General features: G+C 48.5%; 4 protein-coding genes across 4 annotated transcripts; 3 read left to right on the top strand and 1 right to left on the bottom strand.

Annotated features, from left to right (window-relative positions):
* Positions 1-978: 978 nt before the first annotated feature.
* F4817DRAFT_321776 (putative monooxygenase) lies at positions 979-4048 on the bottom strand. The gene is made up of 3 exons (XM_049301320.1): positions 3260-4048; positions 2562-3204; positions 979-2487 (listed from the first exon to the last, which is right to left on the bottom strand). Exons 1-3 carry the CDS (start codon positions 3574-3576, stop codon positions 997-999), a joined length of 2451 nt encoding a protein of 816 aa, XP_049163737.1. The 5' UTR covers positions 3577-4048; the 3' UTR covers positions 979-996.
* Positions 4049-5989: 1941 nt separating this feature from the next.
* On the top strand, positions 5990-6812 carry F4817DRAFT_355456 (putative short chain dehydrogenase/reductase; the record flags this gene model as incomplete). Its single annotated transcript, XM_049305660.1, has 2 exons — positions 5990-6023; positions 6073-6812. 2 exons carry the CDS (start codon positions 5990-5992, stop codon positions 6810-6812), a joined length of 774 nt encoding a protein of 257 aa, XP_049163736.1.
* Positions 6813-9944: 3132 nt separating this feature from the next.
* F4817DRAFT_24 (uncharacterized protein) lies at positions 9945-11301 on the top strand. Its single transcript, XM_049299013.1, has one exon. It carries the CDS (start codon positions 10202-10204, stop codon positions 11198-11200), a length of 999 nt encoding a protein of 332 aa, XP_049163735.1. The 5' UTR covers positions 9945-10201; the 3' UTR covers positions 11201-11301.
* A 2472-nt stretch (positions 11302-13773) lies between these two features.
* Positions 13774-18281, top strand: F4817DRAFT_31 (AAA domain-containing protein). The gene is made up of 3 exons (XM_049299910.1): positions 13774-14213; positions 14261-14389; positions 14437-18281. The coding sequence occupies exons 1-3, from the start codon at positions 14097-14099 to the stop codon at positions 18109-18111; spliced, it is 3921 nt and encodes a 1306-aa protein (XP_049163734.1). The 5' UTR covers positions 13774-14096; the 3' UTR covers positions 18112-18281.
* The last annotated feature ends 3636 nt before the right edge of the window (positions 18282-21917 follow it).

The raw sequence follows: 21917 nt of genomic DNA, 5'->3' as shown, positions 1-21917 counted from the left end.
ATAAAGCAATTGACAATCGAATTTTTAATCTAATTGGCTGATCTTTTAAACTTGTGGAGAAAATGGCTGTATAGTAATGTTTATATAATTACATGATTTCTTTAATATCTTTACCAATATTAGGTTAAATTATATATAACCTGGATTAGAATTTTTGTTATTTTATAATTAAATATTAAGAATTTTTTAAAAAAGATTAGATAAATATTGGTTAGGTTATTGTAATATAAGGTCAAAAAAGGTATGTAAAAAATATACAGCGCAAATAGTTAAGCCTATACTGTACATCTAATGTTATGTACTATTACCTTATTAGACATAGTGCAATTAATTTTCTTGATTTTGGCACAGTTGCACTAATGGTCAGGATGACCGTCATACACGTGACCGCGCTGTAATTTAACTACATGTACGTTTTACTACCTGACTAAGCAGCCTTCTTCCCCTGAATATTATATGAATTCTTCATTGGTGGCGTTCAGGCTTATTATTTCTCTTCGCGCGCGAAAGGGCGCTGCAGATTCATTTATGTTGGAAACGAACGTTGTCAAATATAGGAAATGTTTGAAAATACTCGACAATAGGTAAAATTAGGTACTTAGGTTGCAAGAGGGTCAGGAAGGCCTGCTGGAGGATTGCAGCAAAGGCTGGCCGCAGGAAGATTACCAACAAGTGAGTTGAGAGTATGCCGGTGTATTATTATTAGCTTGCTGAAGGCTATCTTCCCATAGGTAGTTCCCAGAATCGCCTCTATGTGCTCGATGATAAATTATAATTAATCCACCTAGGTCCACCTGCTTCATTCTTACAAGTATGTGAAGATATCTGGTAGGTACCTAGGTCTTTTCATTACGCAGGAGTTTCGTCGTTCAGGTGACAATAGGGGACTTCCCATAAAATAGGTACAATCGTTCTGAATTGCCCATATATCGTCCGGTCTGAAGGGTTAACCGGCGTGTTATTTGATTGTTCAAGAAGTGTAGGAGAATTCGTCGATTAAGTCATTCTATTTCTATCTAAGCTCGCTAGCTTTTCCTCTCGCCAATACCATAAACCTGCCCAGGTAGCACCTGGACCGACGAGAAATTGTCCAGCTACCACAGCCAGGCCAGCTTTGATTGCATCCGTAGTCTTGATATACCCGAGTCGGCGTAGATCCCAGATCGAGTACAGGTTGCCGCTTAAGAAGGACGTAACCGCGATTGCCATATCGTACCTGAAAAACGTGGCTACCTCTGCAAAGAGGTCTGGTAAGTTCCACGACGGAGCAAAGGGGTTTGGCAGACCAAAGAAGGTCTTGGCGATTGAGATACCCGGATGCATCCAGGCGTACGAGAGGGTGGCGATGTGGGCTGTAGCTTGCACGGCAAAAGCGTACGTATAGACCGACTTGAGGATAGGTACGTCCTTTTTCTCGTAGCAGTCAAACTGATGCTCTCCTTTGTATTCAGCTACAGACTTGTTGCCGCGTTGCCATCTTTCGAGGCCTGCGGAGAAGACGTTGGTTAATATGTTGAATAGGGGCGGCCCAAACTGCCATAATGCTAGTAAGTTCTGCCAACTTCTAATGCTAGGAACGGGTACGAAGACGAAGATAGTCGGAATTACAAAGCCGAGCGTGATAGCAGGAACCAAAGAGTTGGCTACGCTTACGGGTATAGGGCGACCGGTTGGCAGCTCGTGTGTGAAAAAGCTGCTCAGAATGGTGTGCGCCGGGCCAATACGACCGATGCCTAGAAGTTGCATGCCAACCGAATACGCGGATGGCAGAGCGAGAGGAGTTACTTGATTCCCCGCGCGGTACCCTTCTATGCAATAGATGAGAAGCGGAGATATGAGTTGGGAAAGAAAGTTTACCAGATGTAACCTGGTGGAATAGTCTCTGTCTAGCATCGGTATCGCTAGGACCGACACGTACATGTTCAGCGCTTTTGACATGTTATTCTCGCCAAACCATCGTATGACGACAGGAGCCTTATCTACCCAGTCTTCGATCGCAGTAAACGGAAGTCGCCAAGCCTTAGTGGTGACGAGTAAGGCAAGACTCATAGCGCCAACTAAGGCGCCTCGAACGAAAAATAAACCCTTGCTTAAAGGAACCGCCGGCAGCTCATCGCGGTAAGGAATCGCTCGGATTCGCTTGGGGACGGGGAGCGCCTTCACCGTCGTAGCATCAGTAAAGACGTGAACATTTCGACCTAGCTGGCCTTCCCTACCAGATAAAGGCACTAGGTAGTTGAAGAGCAGCGAAGATAAGAGGGCATTCTCGTGAGCGTTTAGGGCCTGGTTCCGGTGAGCTAGATCGACAACCGTCTGTGCCCTCTTCTGTCTGGCGTCTTGCGTCTCCCGGAAGATATCTTCAGCTTCCTGACTCCAGAGACCGTTTAAAGTTCCGCCTCGATCGTCTCTCTTACGCAACAACGCGTTGACGAATTCCGCACAGGACTCGATAGCACTGTTTGCGCCCTGACCTCCGATAGGATTAGGCTGACAACGTAGTTAGATTAATAAAGCTAGATAGTGGAGGGACATGGAGCCGCGACTGTACCGAGCCGACATACCTTGTGAACAGAGTCCCCCAGCGTTACGATTCTATCGAAGAACCACTTCTTGCAAACGTATTCGTGCAGCGGTGTCAGAGTTGACGAGAGACGCTTGCTATAAACTTGACCAAGCGTAACTTTCTCGGTAATGGGCAGGTTGAAATTGTGTTTGATAAAGTCTGCCTCGTCTTCCTTCGTAAAATTGGGTATATCCTTGCCGTACTTCGTCTCTGGCAGCTTGTCAAACAGGAACCAGTACACACGGTCTTCGGGTCCTGAAACAACGAGCTGAGACTGTCGTCGGCCCACCACGATATGCTGTTCGCCTTTGATCCAGCCCGGTACGTGCTGAGCGATACCAAAGCTACACCTGTAATAGCAAGGAATTTCATCCTGCTCTTTTAGATCGAACGAGCCCGGCCGTATCTTATCGCCAAGGGCAATCATAGTAGATCGGACAGCGCTGTGGACACCATCCGCACCGACGAGAAGAGTGCCGTCGTATACCGAGCCGTCCGCGCATGTAACTCTAACGCCCCCATCCGTCAGGCTAGCCGTAGCGAATTTCTTATTCAGCAGCACTCGGTCCTTATGGTCGAGATGATCATATAAAATTTGCAAGAGCCTCTGTCTATCGAAGAAGAGCAGTCCATAACTGTGTCTGCGATAATTGTCAGGGTTTAATCTGCCGGCGTCTTATGTCTCGGAAGACTTACCGCCGTTCCAAATGGCCCCTCAGATTATGGAGAATGGAGAGGACCCTGCCGTTCCTCTCTCGTAGGCACGTCCTTCCGTAGAGATCCTCACCTTTGAACACCTCGAGGATCTGCTCATAGCATCCTATCTGGTCTATGATTCGTAGGCCATTGGGAAATAGACCGATACTGGCACCCACCTGGGGTGCGATATCCGAGTGAGATTCCAAGAGGGTATAGTTTAAGCCAAGTCTCTCCAACATATTAGCAAGAGTGAGGCCGGCAATGCCGCCGCCGGCGATTATAATTTTGAACTCTCCGTCGGCCTTCATGGTCATATCTAACGTTTAGAGAGTATCGAGTATTAGATTGTGCCGGTCAGAGTTTACAAACCGGCCATCACCGGAAGCTATATATAACCCGACCACCTAACGGGGATTACGAGTGTTCCGTGGACCAGGGTGTCGTGACTCTCGGGTTAACAAGATTCCCGAGTCGGGGGTACCTACGGTAAATCAGGAGGTATCCTAGAAAGCATTATGGGTCCCGTTAACAACCTTGGAAGTCGGAACTCGAATAAAAATCGGGATCGCGCTCCGAAGCGGAAGAGAAACGTAGTAATGGGCGGAGCATTTTGATTTGTTTTTACTTTCGAGTCGTATCGGGGTACTGCAAAATGTAGCGCGTTCGTAATTGGCCATGGCTTTGGGAAATCCACTACGAAGGCTGTGAAAACCAAAGTCACTATTCAATCCTAGAGCGCAGAAATCGGATCCCGAGAGGTACCACCTTTGGTTGTGCTGGTTGTGCTGGGACATAATTGGAGCAACGTACGATCTCTAGGGTTCCTACCAACGAATTGAGTCCTACTGAGAATCGCAAGGTAAATTCAACCAATTAGAACCAGATAAAAGCGATCCCACATCAAGATCCAATAAGGTCCGCCGTACCATCTTCGCACCTCGGACGATACCCCGGTAGGCCCGGGAGCCGACTATGTTAACCTCCGGGGTCCGGAGCACCAACTAATGTTTGCTTTCTATCTTCATTCAACCCCATATTAACACATTGTATCTATCACATAAGGTGTATTTATACCCTCTGCTATAACCCGCTCCTAACTAGTATAAATACAGATCCTACTCGTACAATCTTTGTATAGTGGAGCATTCCAAAACTCCCCTTTTCTTGATTTTTGTTGTGACAGTATCGTACTAGATTTACTTTGATAGCGTTTTGGATCCCCAGAGCACCACCAGTATATTTGGCAATGGGCATATTACTCGATAGTATCGTAAACTCCCCAACTTGAATCATTGCCGAGTAATTCAGTTCTTATGAAGACGGTTTGTTTAGGTTAGGCTTATTAGGGGGACAATTGCGTTTCATCTTCTGGATCGTAGTTATCTACTAAGAGCGGTTGGAAGATTTAAGCTGGTTTGATCTACGCTATAACTACTTTCCTTGGGTCGAGAGGCCTAATAATGTCGAACTGACATCGTACTTTAATCAACACGATTTGTTTAGAATCATTACGGCGCGGATGAGTTATCCACCAACGGGTCTAATTCGCTACTCGATATTCCCGAAAGGAATTCATGCTACCTAGTTGTAATTTTACTAAACAACTAAGCCTTCACAGCGATCGGAGGTTAATGTTGAGTTACCTCGACTTGTGAGTAGTATTGGTGCGCCCCGGGACGGCATTGAATCTTGAAATTTTAATCATTACTCAAACGGCAATGTCATTACTAAATTAGAGAAAAGAAATACTAGTTATATCAAAGCTATCTCAAACGGTAAATGAAAACCTTGGTGATATCTCTAAAGCTACGAAGATCATGAAGCCGTATCATGCATTTACATACCATTTTAATACGCCATGAACCGCACTAAGGCGTAATACGTAGTTAGGACACAAATAAGGATCTTGCTTTATGTCTTTAAATGCTCATGATTTACATTTGTCGATTGAACTGAATAGAGATGTATATAGTCAACCTCCCGGACTCGGACAATGAAAGAATGTCCGAGGACCTTATCTCCGCCGGATAATAGAGCGGAGTGTATATGAAGATGCCGTGACGTTGACTTTAGCTCCGGCTTTTGGATATTATGGTTGAAAATAGTGATTGTATAGTGACCTCAAACTGCAAGATACCGCGGACTTAAGGTGCTATCTCAGCATCATCCGGATAGGTGAATGCGACCCCAAACCAAATCAGGATTTAATACTATATGGCATCACGACTAGCTTGCAGTATAAAGCATACGGCGGCGGTGCAGTCGCGGTCTCCGCGGAACCCATTAATACCAAATGGAAAAATGGCATTGGCCCTTTGTAAGGGGCAAATACCACGTTTCTTACCTCTCGGTGGGCAGCTGAGGTACGAAGGCCATCAATTCACCCTCAGTGGTGTATTCTAAACTTAGGAGAAGCAATAAGAATATTTAGATTGCTCCACTTAAGCACTGATATCACGTATGAAGCCCTTTATTGTCTATGTTGTCAAAGGATACGTCACCAAATATACCTATGAATGGGAAGCTTAAACGTAACATGACTCGCAAGTACCCAGAAATGAAGTTGAAAGATGCACGTCGAGGTACTGGTTCGCAGTTAACGGACTTTATACATTAGTTTAACTAATCTCCACCTCATCATTGTCATATATCTGGTACTAATCAACATATGAGTTACAAACATAGATCTAATCATTTCAACTTTACGTCAAGCAGTATTAACTCATAATGGCTTCCAACAAGACCATCATTCTCGTCACCGGTAGGTCACTCGATATGAAGATATAATCAAGAGACTGATTTTAGTTTAGGGGCCAGCAGCGGAATTGGTTACGAAACTGTTGCTGCTCTATCAACTACGTCGGCCGATTTTCACATCCTACTCGGCAGCCGCTCCGTAGAAAAGGGCCAAAAGGCTTTGGATGAGTTACAGTCGACTCGCGGGAGCTCTTTAAAAGGTCCAATATCCGTGATTCAGATCGACGTGACCGACCAAAAAACCATCGACGCGGCTAGAAAGCAAATTGAAACTCAGCTTGGAAAGCTGGATGTGTTGATAAACAACGCTGGTATTCTAATCTATCAACCGATGGACCAACTAACCGCTCTCCGCGAGACTTTCGAGACCAACCTGTTTGGTCAGGTGATGGTGACAGAAGCACTAGAGCCACTCTTAAAGAAATCGGCGAATCCCTACATAATCTACGTATCCTCGGAGCAGGGCTCAGTGACGTCTCGACTGGACCCGGAATACGAGTACCGAAACATCCGCGGGGACTCTTACCGCATGTCCAAGGCGGCGCTCAATATGTTGGCGGCTTGCCACCGATTCAATTTCGCCGAGTGGGGTTGCAAGGTTCTCGCGTTCAACCCCGGCTGGTGCGTCAGTAACTTGACCGGCGAGAAAGGTCGCGAGATGCGTCTCAAAGGGGGTGCCAGAGACCCCAAGGAACCGGCCGCAGCTCTGGCGGATATCGTCCTAGGGAAGAGGGATGCTGACATTGAGAAGAATGGGATGGTGGATCTTGACGGAGGTATTTTGCCCTGGTAAACGGCCCGTAAACCTATTGAGTGGACTTGAATTGGCAGTCGGGAAGCTATTTGATAGAATAACAAACCTATTATTAAATGGTGACTCATAGCCCGGTTATGAATGTCTCTATTACGGGTTACAATTACGAGGGGTGTCGTGATGATGATGATGATAACGTTTACGTCTATTGGTCTGCTATATGCTACCTACGTAGATACAGCGGCGCATCTCTGACGCTTTAGACGTCTAGAGTACTCCCTAAAGGGAACAAAGCTAGAGTACCGCCTGACATAAGAAAGTAAGAACATAAAGGAATGTAATCTATCTAGAGGTTGAAGTTTGGGGCTTTGGGGCCTTCTTTCCGGTGCCTCGTGCGGTTCTACAAGATATTGTGGCTGCTTGCAGCCGGTATAATAGATGTCTCTTTGGATTAATGTGAAGGCATGGTTCGTGTAGTCAAGCTAAGTAAGGGAGGCAAGAAGAGCTTGAAGTGAAGGTGCCCGAATGCAAAAATGAGTCAGAAGTCTAATTCTGCTATGTAGTTCAAGTACTAAGCTTTAATCGCTGTATCTTTCATGACAACTTCCACTAATCTCCCAGTATGCGTGACGTTCTAGCCGCCGATCTCGCAATGCCATTCAAGCAAGTCCAATGCCTCTCGTTTCGCTTCGGTGTGGCTCCTGCCCTCACCACTTAACTTTGCTACGTGTATCAAGTGTTTTATAACAGTTGCGCTAATTCCTGAACTTTATCAGCTATGTTCCTTCTATACCGGCAAGTGCTAATGGGAATCTATGGCTGGTGAAACGAGTGGCCATGGAAAGGGCTACCTTTAGGTAGCGTACATGGTATCTCGGCATGGAATGTACAAGAAAAACCTCCCTCCTCATTTATACAGTTGATAGACCAATTCAATATACAACATACAGCCCATATACCGTATCTTTCAGCAATGGCCAGTTTCAGTTTCAGTCTTCCCTTACCTCAATTCTTCGACTCCCACCCTTCAACCCCCTGCATCTTGTAAAAAGCCGCGTGCGGAAGAAGACGTCTTGGAAAAGCTAGGCGATGCTGCGACGGTGAGTAATATCCTTCTTCCTGATGCGTCTCGTCGTTGGTTCATCTCTAACTGAAATCGATCGCAGCCCGTCCGACAGCATACACAGCAGTCCACAAAGCACTAAGCAGCACATGCGACGGCTGCGCACTGCAAGCGTTTGACTGGCTACAGACAGCTGCATCTTTGCCATTAGACGTAGAAGCATTGGACACACGATACATGTTCGGCAAGACGCGTTGCCAGAGAGTCACGTACAAAAAGCCGTTTCGGTCGCGATGCAGCAAAGAAGTCGGTAAGTAACTTTTCATCGCTGGAAATCGTACTGCGAGATTCTTGTTATAATACTGATTAAGTTAGGTAGGCTTCAACTTCATTTGTAGTCCTCTCTAGCGACCTACGTTGGGACGACGACTACTCGGATAGCGAGAGCGAGGACGGTGAGGGCGAGAACGAGTACAACGACTGAGACGAGCCCGAGGAAGATAAACGTGTCAATCTTTTTGTAAGTAACCTCTTCGTCCTTGGTCTTGCAAAGTAGCGGAGTAGTCGGCTAACTTTTTAGTCCAACGCGCAGAACCCACCATGCGAACACGGCCTCAAAGACACAGACAAGTCTTTGGGAAGACCTAGAACGGTTTAACGCAGTAGCCGGGGCCCAACTGAAGTAAATCATCCGTACATTGATTCCGTATCGATGTTTCACAACATTTCGGATACCCGAAACGGTCCTGGTCCAGTTGGCGGAGAAGATACTCATTGGCAGGAGGTCTCACACTTGATTCAATATGACTCTCGGATGTAAGTATCATTACAGGAAGATGCCCCTTTGCAAGTGGTTGAAGATGGAATCCCTCGACACGCTACAAAGAGTCTCCGCGGACAAACTGGAAGCCTCACATCTTTGCCACAACTTTTACTACCCCCTTCTTATTCAGCACCTACATATGGCCAGCCCCCTTCTCATCCGGCACCTACATATGGTCAGCCCTCTTCTCATCCAGCACCTACATATGGACAACGAGGACAGCAACTCACGAAACGCGCACAAGAACAGCGTCGTTTCCAAAAGACCCAATTTCCGAGCACTGCGAAACCCACGTGGACCATCCTCGTCTGCGTCGCTACGTGACAATTGATTCGGCTACCGTCATCATTGGAGAGTGTCAAGCCTTGGCTGTTAGGATCTAGATGAGACATCTAGAACAAAGGACATGTATAGCCACAGGCTTCCTTAGTTAGGTCAGAGTTTCTTGCGGAATAACGAAGTTGTCTCTCTGCTGTTTGGTTCTACCTCGTGACAAGTGACAAGATAGAAGTTTACAATAACTCATTTTCATAATTCACTAAGTTCCAAGTAATAAGTCCTGCGCAAGTTTGACAGATCCGGCTTTATGCTAAAAGGGAAATTGCCTGTACTGAAAATTTAAACCTACCACCCTCCTTATTTCTCGAAGGCCTACCTACGACTACGACGGTGATCCTTTCAATATATAGATGGTCCCCAAACCCTAATTGGTGTGGTATGCCTACCCATTCAACCTAACCACGCCACGTAGTCACTTTCTATTCTTCTTATGAGCTAACTTCTCAAGTCCCTATTATTCACATTCAACTTTGTGGTATTCGTGGTGTTGTCTCATATACCAACAACTAACGATTATTACCAACTCCATACCAATTACTGCCCAGTATTGTTCCCATACCTCTTCACAGCTAATCATTTGGACACTTGGTGGGGTGTAGGCTACAGTTTCATGACGTCCTAGTAGGTCCTATATTGCTTCGTTATAAATTATCGGGGTGTGAAGAAAGTGATCTTGAAGTATGTGGGACATGATGGTTAGAGTCGTACGGTACGACTGACCGACACCTGAGCTTAAGATCGCCCAGTGTGATTGTCAAGATCTAGACGAGACATCTAGAACAAAGAATACTTCCAGTATGTATAGCCGTAGGCCCGCGTAGCTAGCTTAAAGTTCCTCGTGGAAAGAATTCGTTTCCCTGCTTATTGCTCCACTTCATAACAGATCTTGAGCAGGAAATTTCCAAGGGAATAGACTAGCACCTCTCTAATATATGTAACGGTCGTAGATCATTAGTTTATAACAATGCCTAGGGATATACGTATGCACAATAGCTAAGCAAAGTGCCTAAAGGGAGTTGACTTGCAGCTAAGGTAGGCTATCGCAAAACACGTCGTCGTGGGAATAAATGCACATACCTCCGCGCACAACACGAAATTTTTAATCTTGAACACTTTCGCAAACCACGCATACCATCACACTCGCACCACGAAACCATCAAATTCCATCACATCCATCAATTACTATCATTGCCATCGATCAAAATGTCGAGCAACAATCCCCACCAGACCAGCGGCAATCAGCCCAACCCATCCTTCTCGCAGCCCCAGCCTAACAATGCCGGCAATGAAGCCCGTAACAACCAATCCCCGGCTACCAAGAGAACTAAAAGAGCCGATGGAAATTCTATCCCAGTCCAACCAGCTGATCATAAAAAGGACAATGTAAAAGTATTGGCCAGGTATTTCACTACGACCGCAGGTCTCTCGACAATGACGAATAATTACATATCCACCCACGCACCAGATACCAAAACGCTAGCTTTGTTCATAACGCTGCCCAAGGAAAATCCCGGCCAGAGCAGCGGAGATCATATCGGCGTCAAGCTACTACCATTCGACGACGATCTCGTCGTAAAAGGAAGCCTGAAAAGAAAGGCGGACGATCGCACCCTCTGCGCGAACTGCCGTAAGGATACTCACGTCCTCGCGGATTGCGTCTGGCCAGTTCATAGAAAATGGGGCGACATCTTCGGCTGCCCAATCTGCAACACGAAGGATCACCGCTTCGACTATTGCCACAGCCAGCCTAGCCTAGACGATTGGGCCAGGTTCGAGCTTCTCGTCCTCAGGCGAGCGGGAAAGTGCATGATCCGCTCCGACTGCGAAGTCTACAAGCTGGCTTTACAATTCATCCGGGAGGGCAGAGTCAACCCTGCCGAGCTAACAATGCCGTGGACGCGCTCCGGCGCCGTGGCTCTGTTTGACCAGCCAGAAGCCGTTGCCACACTTGAGGCGTGGCACTACCAGAATCCACGAGCTCAAGTAGTCGTCGACCCTAACAGCACTCCCGCCGCCCTCGACGGGCTCGCAACCTTGACGGGTGGCGACTTTACTTCTTTCTGCGCCGCAGCAAGGCGGGCCGAAAAGGAGCAGAAAGCGCAAGCGAGGCAGCACCCCCAGCCCGCTCAACCTGGCGCGCCGAATAAGCCTCCACTCGCATCGTCGCCACTTTCCTTTTCCTTGTCAGCCCTAAACGAATGAAAACGTGATGTGGCAACACAGCCGCAACCAAGTATTGATAACGAAGCCATAACTACCTCTCGGTTTCGCGTCTCGCCCGATCTGCGGCGATAGGCATCAGCCGGTTCGGCTCCGGCATCTTACCAACTTTTCGTGGCATGTGGATAAAGACGTCCGCCATCAAGACAAACCCTGTCACGGGCAGCAGTCTAAGCTAGTTTACTATCGCCCTCGTTGCTCATGAGATGGCAACACATTACGGCCCGTGTCCGTAGACAGGAGCATAATCACTGCAGCTTGTGTCCGCAGATAATTGCGGCTCGTGTCCGCAGATAGTTCTACCCAAATCGTCGGTGAGGACTGCGAAGCCCAATACGGGCGGCGCATCTTAGCAGATAGATTAATATATGGCTAGTTCCTGTTCCGTCCGTGTTGCATTGCCTTGCCAACTTCGCGACTGCGACTTGTAAGCCGTAGTAAATCGTAGGATGAACCCGCCCATTTAAGGGGATGTGAATGTGCGCCTTGCCTTTTCTAGGGAGTGATTCGTGATGGGAACAGAATCGTATGCCACTCGAGTCAGCGGTCTTAACAAGTTATTTGACCTGACTTGCATTGGCTTGACTTGAATTGGCCAGATATCTATATGACTTGAATTGGGTGCGGCCAAGCTTTTAATAAAAGCTTGCTTGACTTGGCTTGTTGAGACCGTCTCAAGTATCGCATTACTCTACGCGGTTCATAGATTGTAGAGAGAGCGTAGCGGGGTACAGAAATTTGTGACGTTGTCTTAGACGGGCAAAGTTTAATTTGCGACCCCTATCACAAATTCAATTATGAGGAACAGAATTTATAATCCGACGCACAAAACCGTCTACCTCTATTGCAACGCGGGTCACAAATTTCTAACTACTTACTACTACGTTTTGTGCCTCCCCCACCTACGCCTAAGGTTGCTTAAGTCACATATCCTTGGGCCATGAACGTTCCGGCAAAAACCTGTCATACGTAGATTAAATATTAGGATAGTTGAATTGAACCAGTCACGTCAGGTACCTAGGTATGTTGACTTTGGCCGCTGTAAAAGCCTTTATAAAGCCACAGCTCAAGCCATATCAACCACAAATATACCAATCATAAAGGCTGGCCACGGGATTAGCCACGGGCTGGATACGAGACTGGCCACGGCTATAAAGCCTATAGGGCTAGCCACGGCCACAAGGCTGGTCACGGTTACATAACATATGTATATGTAAGGGTGGTGGCCCCATACCCCCCAACTTCACCTCCCTCCTTCCTCATTCCTCACATACATTTGATTCACAACACCAAAAATTATCGTGACTCTTCTTTTGCGCAACCTTCTCATTTCAATCCTCCATCTTTCTTTAGGCTTTTGACCTACTAGGTTAGTCTTGACCTCTTTTGAACATACCCCGTCGCTAATCCTTCACCTTGCGCTTTAGCCGGTGCCGATATCTCGATATCGATATAGCAATCTCTCGTACCCTCCTTCACGATGTCCGGGATATGCGCCGGCCTTCGCGGCGCGAGGCGCAACTTGCTCTACGATACATCACACTCGACTCCCCCGCCGCGACCTATCCTACAATGCCGCGGCATTTAGCTCCGTCACGAGTAAAACTGACCCTTCCGACAAGAGGCTAAACTGTTTCGTCACATAGACACCCCAGTCGGCGTGCGCGTCGTCCGGTATTTACGAAGAGGTATGCTATTCCTACCTATCGATTTCGCAATCGTCTGATTCTGCGCTGATCTTCACGTCTGTTAAATTTTTCTAACCGATTTTACAGCATCCCCAAACTTGATTACTTAGGTAGGTACTTGCTATTCTCAATTTCCTTTTGCGCCTTCCACCCCGCCTTCTTCTACAGCAACCAACTTATCTTCACTATTCCCGCTTCTACTAACCTACCATCTACCAGGCAACAATATTTTCCTCCTTCCTTCCACCTTCAATCTTTTCCTCCTTCCTTCCACCTTCAATCTTTTCCTTCCTTCCCACAACAAACAACATTCGTTCCTTCACACCGCGCACTTTTACCGCCTTTCGCGGCAGTAAATACAATTCAATTTATTTCAATCCTTCCCGCATCGTCAACTATCCCCTCCCATCAAATAACATTCCTTCTACCTACCGCCTACCGCAAAGTAATTTAACTTCGCACGCACAATATTATCTTCCCGCAACTTTATCAACCTCTCCCTCAACTTTATCATCCTCTCCCGCAACTTTACATTGCGACACTCCCACTTCGCATCTCGCATTCGCGCAACTCCTTCATTTGGTAAGTAAACGCGTCATCTTTAATCCTGCAATTCTTTCAGCATGTTAACTTTTCGCAGCCTTGAACATCAAGCGCGTACCACGTAGTTTTGCGACATCCAGGTAAGTTTCTATTTTTATCCAACCATCCCAACGCGCATTTCATTCCGTCATTTCATGTCATCCCTACTGCATTTTTCCCATTCGCTTTAGCTCCCACCCCGTCTCCACTGCACTTTTACCCCGCACTCCTACCCCGCAGTACTTTTCATCCACTGCACCAGGTATTTACCCCTACTGCACTTTTCATCCCGTGGTACTTTTCATCCCGTGGTACTTTTCATCCCGTGGTACTTTTCATCCCGCATCACTATTCACCCCGCATCACTATTCACCCCGCTACACATCCATCCCCTGCATTCATTCCCGGGTACATGCTCGCCAATCATTTCACACTACCACATGATTACTTTATAATAATCATGCTACCATTGTTATAGTCATGTTCATTTCTATCCTCCTTTACCTCTTCTTGTTATTGCTGCTACTCATTTCGAACACGAATATCCACCGCCGCTTAGTGCACCTTGGTTTGCTAATCGTTATGTCTAGGTACTCTTACTATCCGCCATGGGAGATATCAATCTTCCCGACCATAGCGGTCACGAAACCGGCGTGGGAGATACCAACCTTCTCGACCACAACGGTCACGAATTCGGCGTCGAAGACACCAACGAGCGCTACGAGGTAAGTACTTGGCTTTCAGTAAGCGGAACTCTAGCTAACTTTAACAGGCTCAACTCCAGCAGGATGATTCCAGCGTTTACGAATCTGGCGTAGAAGATTTCGATCTCTCCGACCATAGCGTTCACTATACTGGCATTGAAGATGCCGGCAAGGAAGACACCAACGAGGGCGACGAGGTAAGTACTTGGCTTTCAGTAAGCGAATCTCCAGCTAACTTTAACAGGCTCGCCGCGAGCAGGAGGAGCTCCGCGAGAAGTCCGATGACCTCACCGACCTTCCTCAGGTGCCGCCCACTGCTATCTCGCGGGCGGTTTCCTGTCTCGTCATCCTGGGCGGAACTCCTCTGAGCATGCATCGCGATGACAACCTCGTCAAGCTCGGCCGCGAACCCGTCACGCAGTACGAGTTCAAGCTCAAGCTCGAGTACCATCCTGCCACGTACCCCAGAATCTCTGTGGTCTTCGTCCGCAACCTCGAGATCAAAGGCGCTGTTCGGCGCCACTCTTGGGTAGGCCGGATGGAGTTCTATTTCCAGTCCGTCTCCGAGCTGGAGGCCGCTAGGCAGCACAAAGATCGCGCTACCATTTCGCTCAACCGCGACTTCAAACTCGAACCGGGCACTGTGCAAGCTCCCAACGGCTGCATCTACCTGTCGTTCCGGGTCAGCAGAGTCGTCTTCTATTACAACGAGGTGATGAACAAAGATCCGGTGTTCAAGGCGCAGATCAAGCAGATGGCAGAATTTGCAGACTCGGTCAACCGAGGCTCTCCCAGCGAAGTTGCCTTCCTAGTCACCGACGACGCCCACCCCCCCACCTGGGAGCTTAGTCCCGACGATCCCGTACCGCAGTCCGTCCCGATCGTCTCTACCGACGAATACTCGGAGCTCTCAACCAATATGAACTCCTTCATCGCCATGGCTGGCATCTTCGAGCGGATCGTGGAGAACAATTCGGACAGCCTCGCGCCCTGGTTCATCCGCTCGCCTACCCAGGAACTCCTCAACGCCGGGACCATCCTTGAGGCCGGCAAGGAGTACGAGGTGGCGGGGGGCAGAAAGGTGACGAGACCCGAGATCGGGATCGTGCCTCCCTGCGTCAAATTTTTCGACCTTCGACAATACAAGGTCGCCCAGACGTACGGTACCGTCGATGACGCCGCCCGCGCCCAGTCCGTCGCGAACGAGATGGCGCAGAAGCAGTTCCCCTGCCACCTGTTCGCCCTCTCGCAGAACAAGGACGACTCCGGCAACCCCTCCGCGGTCGCCGTCGCAATCCCCCTGGGTCGCGACACCCACCTCCTCCCCCACAAGGGTTCCGACTGCAAGATTACCATCTCCGGTCTCCGGCGCGCCAAAAATCCGCCCTACGAGATCAACATCGAGACGCAACTGCCCGAGTTCCTGGCCGAGCTAGCTTTTCGCGCCATCTCGAGGTCGCAGTCTGCAGATGTCTTCATCCAGCTTTGCAACGTCCTCAAGGAGGACACGCCCGAAGACAAGTCCGAAGAGATACTAAACGGGCTAGAACAGATCTACGAGGACGCCTACGAAAGCGGCGGCGTGGTAGATATGGACGGTTTATCCGCGTTCGTTGCCGAGCACGCTGTGTATTTGCAAGTCCCGCAAGTACCAGATAAGGAGGATTCAGAAGAAAAGCTTCGCAGCTGGAACGCTTGGGCCGCGGACCCTTCGCTCCCCCTTCTCGGCGGCAGTTTTAGGGTGTTCATCGCAAAGATACCTTTAGAGCCCTGGACCGAGTGCTGCGGCGGAGAGAGGAGACGTTGCAACTTTGGCCTGGAATTTCCTAAGGAGGGGGAAAACTACGGGGTTTACATTCAGAACAAGTTGCAAGATGACGAGGCCAAGTTTTGCACGATCACCGTGAAGCACCTCACCAAGACCCTCAGGCAGGAGATTCAGGCCCACGAAGAAGTGCAGCATCCTCCTTCTGTCCCGGCGGAGACTCCCGGCATCAGCGACTTGGCGTTAGGCATCTACAATTGGCTTCCTACTCTCGAAATGCCCCCGGACGGTTCTCCGTCCCTGAAGGACCACTTCGAGCTGTTCCCCGGCATGATGCGCGCGGTAGAGGGTAGCGCACCCGCCCACCTGCAGCGGATGTACGACAGCTTCGACGAGTCCAAGAAGCAAACTTTCAGCCAGCACATGAGGAAGATCCCGTTCGGACTAGCAGCGATCCCCGGCACGGCTGCTTGCGGCAAGTCTCTCTTCGTCAAATTCTACGCCGCCTTGCACCTAGAGGAGGAATTCCCAGAGGGAGAGCCCCCCAAGGTTTTGATCATCTGCCCGCACAACCAAGCGTTAGATGACTACGAGCTGGGCTTCAAGCGAACTCTGGAGAAGTACGGCGCTCCGGAAGAGTCGTTCCCCCGCATGGAGAGGGTGCACAGCATTCCTACCGAGATCAAGGCCGCGGTGAGATCTTTCACCCGAGAGGACCTCCAGGCAGAAGCGACCAACGAGCTAGACGCCACCGATCACTTCCTAGCCGAGTCCGTGCTGACCGAGTTCCAGCGCTACGCGGACGAGTACACCAAGCAGAAGGGCAGAAAGAACTTCCATACCCAGTCTCTTCATACCTCGGTGCTCAATTACGTGCGGGAGCATCCAAATGACAACTTGGATATCATCGAGCTGCTGGAGCTCGGAAAGACTAACAAGACCCTGTCTAAAGATCAGAAGAGGTTGGCCGAGGTCCACATCAAGGAGCTCTACCAGATGAAGCTGCGAGAGGCGCAGATCGTCTTTGCTACGCCGGCCGCCGCGCGCGAAACTTTCTTTCGCAACGAGTTTAAGCCTACCTTGGTGGTTTTGGACGACAACGCGCGAATGAGAGAGATCACCACGGTCATGTGCATCGCCTCCTTCCCCACGGCGAAGCTATTCGTGCTGCTAGGAGACCCTAGACAGCTGACGCCGTTCACCAGCAGCAGCCCCGGCGACATGACGGCCCCTTTCGATTCCCAGGTCAAGATCTCTTGCCTCGACCGGCTCTACCGTGCCGGGGTCTCGTTCAAGGGTCTCGTGCACAACCACCGGCAGTACGCGGACCTGCAGAAAGAGCCCAGCGTATGGTTTTACAACGGGATCATGAAGTCGAGCATCGGCCGCGCCGACCGCTTCCCTCCCTCGGTCGTCAAGGTCCAGCAGATAATCCAGGACCTCACCGGCATCCCCGGCAGCAACCGCGTCGTCGTCGACATCACCAACTCCAAGGAGCAGCGCGCCTCTGCTTCCGTCAAGAATGAACGCCACGCCTACTACGTCCTGCGAGCCCTGCGCTACTTTTACCTCGACGCCGGCTTTACCTCTCTAGACGCTACACCCGGATCCATCGCCGTCGTCCCCTTCTACAACGCCCAGGTTGCCGAGATCGAATCTCTCTTGCGCAACCGCAAAGTTGTCCACAACCTCTTCGGCGTGACCCCCGCCAAGCTAGCCGAGCGAGTCATAGTGAGCACCCTCGACAGTTTCCAAGGCGGACAGGCAGATCTTGTCATCTTAGACTACACACGCTCCGACCGGCCTGGATTCACCGGCGATTCCCACCGCAACGCAGTCGCGCACACTCGCAGCGTGCAAGGCGAGATAGTCCTCCTGAACGAGTCCGTCTTCGTCCCACCTTCTGGACACAGCCGCTCTTGGACCAACCTCCGTCTCATGTACAGAGAGCTCGAACGCCAGAGCCGAGTCCACAGGACGGTATTCTACGAGAACTGTCTGGACTTTGGCCACGAAGACAAGGCCTGCAACAATGCTGCCCAGTGCTCCACCTGCTTCGAGAAGGGTCATACCAAGTCCGCGTGCCCCACGGTCAAGTGTACGAAGTGCGACGGCCCCGGACACATCGCCACTCATTGCGTCCACAAGAACTGATTTCGCTGCGGAGAGCCTCATCTCAAGGCCGACTGTCCTTACGACGCCTCTGTTACGTGCTCCGACTTCAACCGACGAGGATACATGAGCAAGAGAGGCCTTTGCGACGGTGCCCGCCTTGCCCGCCTTTGAGCCCCCAGAGACCAAAGCGGTTAGGAAGATACTAGGAGGAGTTGGAAGTGCATGGTACATGGGAAAATTATTCATAGGAGTTAGGAGTAAGAGATATTAGCACGGTTCGACGGAGGATGTAATGTAACTAGCAGATAAGCTTCTGATTCCTCATTGATTGCACAGCCGGCATTGCTCATCTCGCTAATTTCATCTCGCTAATTTGGCATCATGTCTTTACTTGAGCACTAATAATAACAAACCGTCGCATTCTAACACGTTTTTCTAATACATGGCTAGTTCCTGTTCCCTCTATGTTCTTGCCAACTTTGCGACTGTGACTTGTAAGCCGTAGTAAATCGTAGAATGAACTCACCTATTCAAAGGGATGCGAATGTCTTGGCCGTTGTGCCTTGCCTTTTCTAAAGTGGTAGGGAGTGATTCGTGATGGGAACAGAATTATATCACTCAACTATCGCATTACTCTACGCAGTTTATAGATTGGTAAGGTAAGAGCGCGTAGCGGGGTACAGAAATTTGGGACATTGTCTTGGATGGGTAAAGTTTGATTTGTGACCCCTATCACAAACTCAATTATGAGGAACAGAATCTGTAACCTTGTAAAAACGCGGGACAATGTGTTTGTGATCCGACACACAAAACCATCTACCTTTGTTGCAAGGCGGGTCACAAAATTCTAACCACTTACTACTACCTTTATGGTCGTTTTGTGCCTCCCCCATCGTATTGGGTTCTGCCACCATCTTCTAAGTCACATATCCTTGGGTCATAAACGTTCTGGCACTCGATTAATATGACTGGAAACCTGTACTGCTGATTACACATTCAGGAAAGCGGATAGTAAACGACAACCATCAGTGTACAAGTTGGGGATAACAAAAGCGAATAGCTTGACTTAACCGTTGACCCTCATAGTAGATCGAACCCTTGGTTGGCGTCATACATAGAGTGAATTCCAGGATAGTTGAATTGAACCATTAACACCTGGCACACCCTCTTTCGAGGGCGTTGCGCGGCTTTTATCCGATGTCTCATAGATCTACGCCTAACCACATCCGTGACATCCTACGTCTTAGTTACGTATACACCATACAACGCATAGCTCAACACATTGGCTGACGAGTAGCTATGCTTGGTGCTTAGACGAAATACGTGATAGGGAATAAACTGGGGGGTCTAATACCTACGGAGCGCTAGACTCCCAACTATGGTGTCGTCAAATACCCACAATGTAAGTGCCTCGTACATCTGCTGGCATATCGTGGCGTTCTAAGCCATACCGCCCACAACAGGCTAGCTCTTCGAGGAAATCCGCCGTGAATAGCACACGGCCTTCATAGTACTTAATGTCACGAGGCGGAACCAAACAGTATGGAAGCAACTTGGTTATTCCGCAAGGAACTTTGACCTAACCTGGAGGCCCAATTCTTGACCCTGTCCAACGATAGTAGTTTGTAGTTCGTTCTGGCCTGTGTTCGTATGGTTTTGAACATAGTTGGTTCGCATGATCACGGCAACCTGACCGTACTGCGCCGCATATGAAACTGTAGCCCTAGCTTTCCTATCTCATACATCTTGACAGTCGTGGGCGGCCAGTCTCCTTTGAGGGGCTTTCAATAGATAGTGTCACGAGGTGGAACTAAACGGCACGGAAACAACTTAATTGATCGGCGAGTAACTCTAACCTAACTCTAGAAGCCTGTGGATATTAAACAGGTCTTTTATTCTAGACCTCTCATCTAGAATACTGACAAATAGTAGGATGAAAAGCTTCATATGCGTGCGAGTTAGCATACGGTCTACTTCTTCTGGCCTATTGATTTGGTTTTCGTTCGTCTTAGTGCTCAAGTGATTTGGGAACGGAAGAAGAAAGGCAACCGTGATGATGACTATCATGCGTGTTTTTACTCGAATTTACTGCCACTTTGCTCTCCCTGTACTCGTATAGTTGGGATGGACAGCCAGACGGTTGGAATAAAAGATGAACACCCCAAAATGTGAATAAGCTACATTGTTCGGAGTTGGCCCCATACTCTCTGTTGTTAGGACCCCGACGATTGACTTCAATCTCTGCTTGAAAATGAGGATTAAAACTTGAGTGATGCTTAGCTTATGTACTTTGGTAGTCTCTCGGAGTACTGAGTCTTTGTCATACCACTATTTTCCACCCCTAAGGACACTGGAGAAACACGCTCGAGTATCAGCCGGGCACTTAGTGATCTTACCCATTCACCTCACAGTAGAAAGTGGTATGGATCGAGTCAAATAGTTACTGTTACGTCTCAATTACGAGTTGGGACTTTGCCCTCCAATTTGTTTTGCGAGTCTGTCCACCACGGGAATCTCAGCACAGATGACAGGCTTGATATTGTCGGGATCCATAGCGCCTTGATTCTGAGGTGGGAGAACAGATAACCATAGATGAACACAATGTATGATAGTTGGCTTGAACTGAATAAAGGTATAAACGGCCGACTCTTCGGAATGCGCCTATCAATCATCATTGACAGGTATTTTTGAGCCTCGGGCTTTATCATCTTTCACTTCAACAATACCGTATACCTACGTTAGGAATGTTAGACGTAAATTAAAACGTGCAACAAATGGAGATGTAACGGCCATCTCGTAGGTGAGCTCTTGTAGATGAACTATTATTTCGTTCGGCTCCTTCTGCCGCTTAACTATATCAATCCTATCTTGAATAATCTTATTTTCCTTTACCCGTTTGGCTTTAAGCCTCTGCTTCTTTTCGTGTAGTCCTCTAGCTCATTCATCTTGTCAAGTACCTTTACCATCCTGCCGTTAATTCCTTTGTTATTTTCGCCGATATCTGCGAGCCATTGCAGCCGCGTTCCCACGAGGGTACGCATATCCGCGTAAGACATGTCATCCATGATTGCGATGGCTTTTTTACTAGACGAGACATCTAGTAGGATACTTTTAGTGTGCATAGCTGTAGACTCCCATAGTTTGCCTGATGAACAACGAAGCTATCTCCATTTTTGCTCCATGTTGAAATGGGTGGTAAAGGAGTACTTTCAGGTATTGTACATGGTATCTTGGCGTGGAATGCAAAAAGGATCTCCCTCCTCGCTCATACAGTTGATAGATACAACATACACCTCACCTACCGTATCTTATCACTCCACCTCATGATAGTATCTCTGCCACCACGCAAGACGATAGATCCGACAACCCGTGAAGATCGTCTCGACCTATACCTTACCTCTTACACACCTGCTAGTAAACTCCATACAAGCTGTCAAAGATCACCCTTGGTATGTCATACCACTTATAGTAACAGGTAGCTAGCTGATAAAACCTAAGCATGTATATAGAAAGCTGTCTTAACGCCTGCTCTTATGAATTGAATCAAAGGGTACTTTAGCTTGTATGCCTTTCCCGTAGCTAGCCAGTAGTAAAGTTTAGTGTAGACACAACACCACCTATTCCTAACCCCCATGTCTTCATACGAGCAGTATGAACAACCTAATTGGCAGTTTGGCTTCTCCATGAATGAAGATGCTACTAAATCAATGACTGGTCAATCGCCAAGCCAGCCCAACATCAAAGTCCCTCTCTTAGGTCTTTGACGGGATGGTTTAGTATGGGAAGGGCTGTTTGAGTCGTCGTCCCTAACTACTGCTGTATGTGTCATCATAGCACAGCGCATA

Source organism: Daldinia loculata, assembly GCF_022478755.1.
Source record: "Daldinia loculata strain CBS 113971 unplaced genomic scaffold F4817scaffold_1, whole genome shotgun sequence".
In the NCBI taxonomy this organism is placed as follows: domain Eukaryota; kingdom Fungi; phylum Ascomycota; class Sordariomycetes; order Xylariales; family Hypoxylaceae; genus Daldinia; species Daldinia loculata.
Note: the sequence above shows the minus strand (reverse complement) of the source record. Positions and strands in the feature narration are given on the sequence as shown.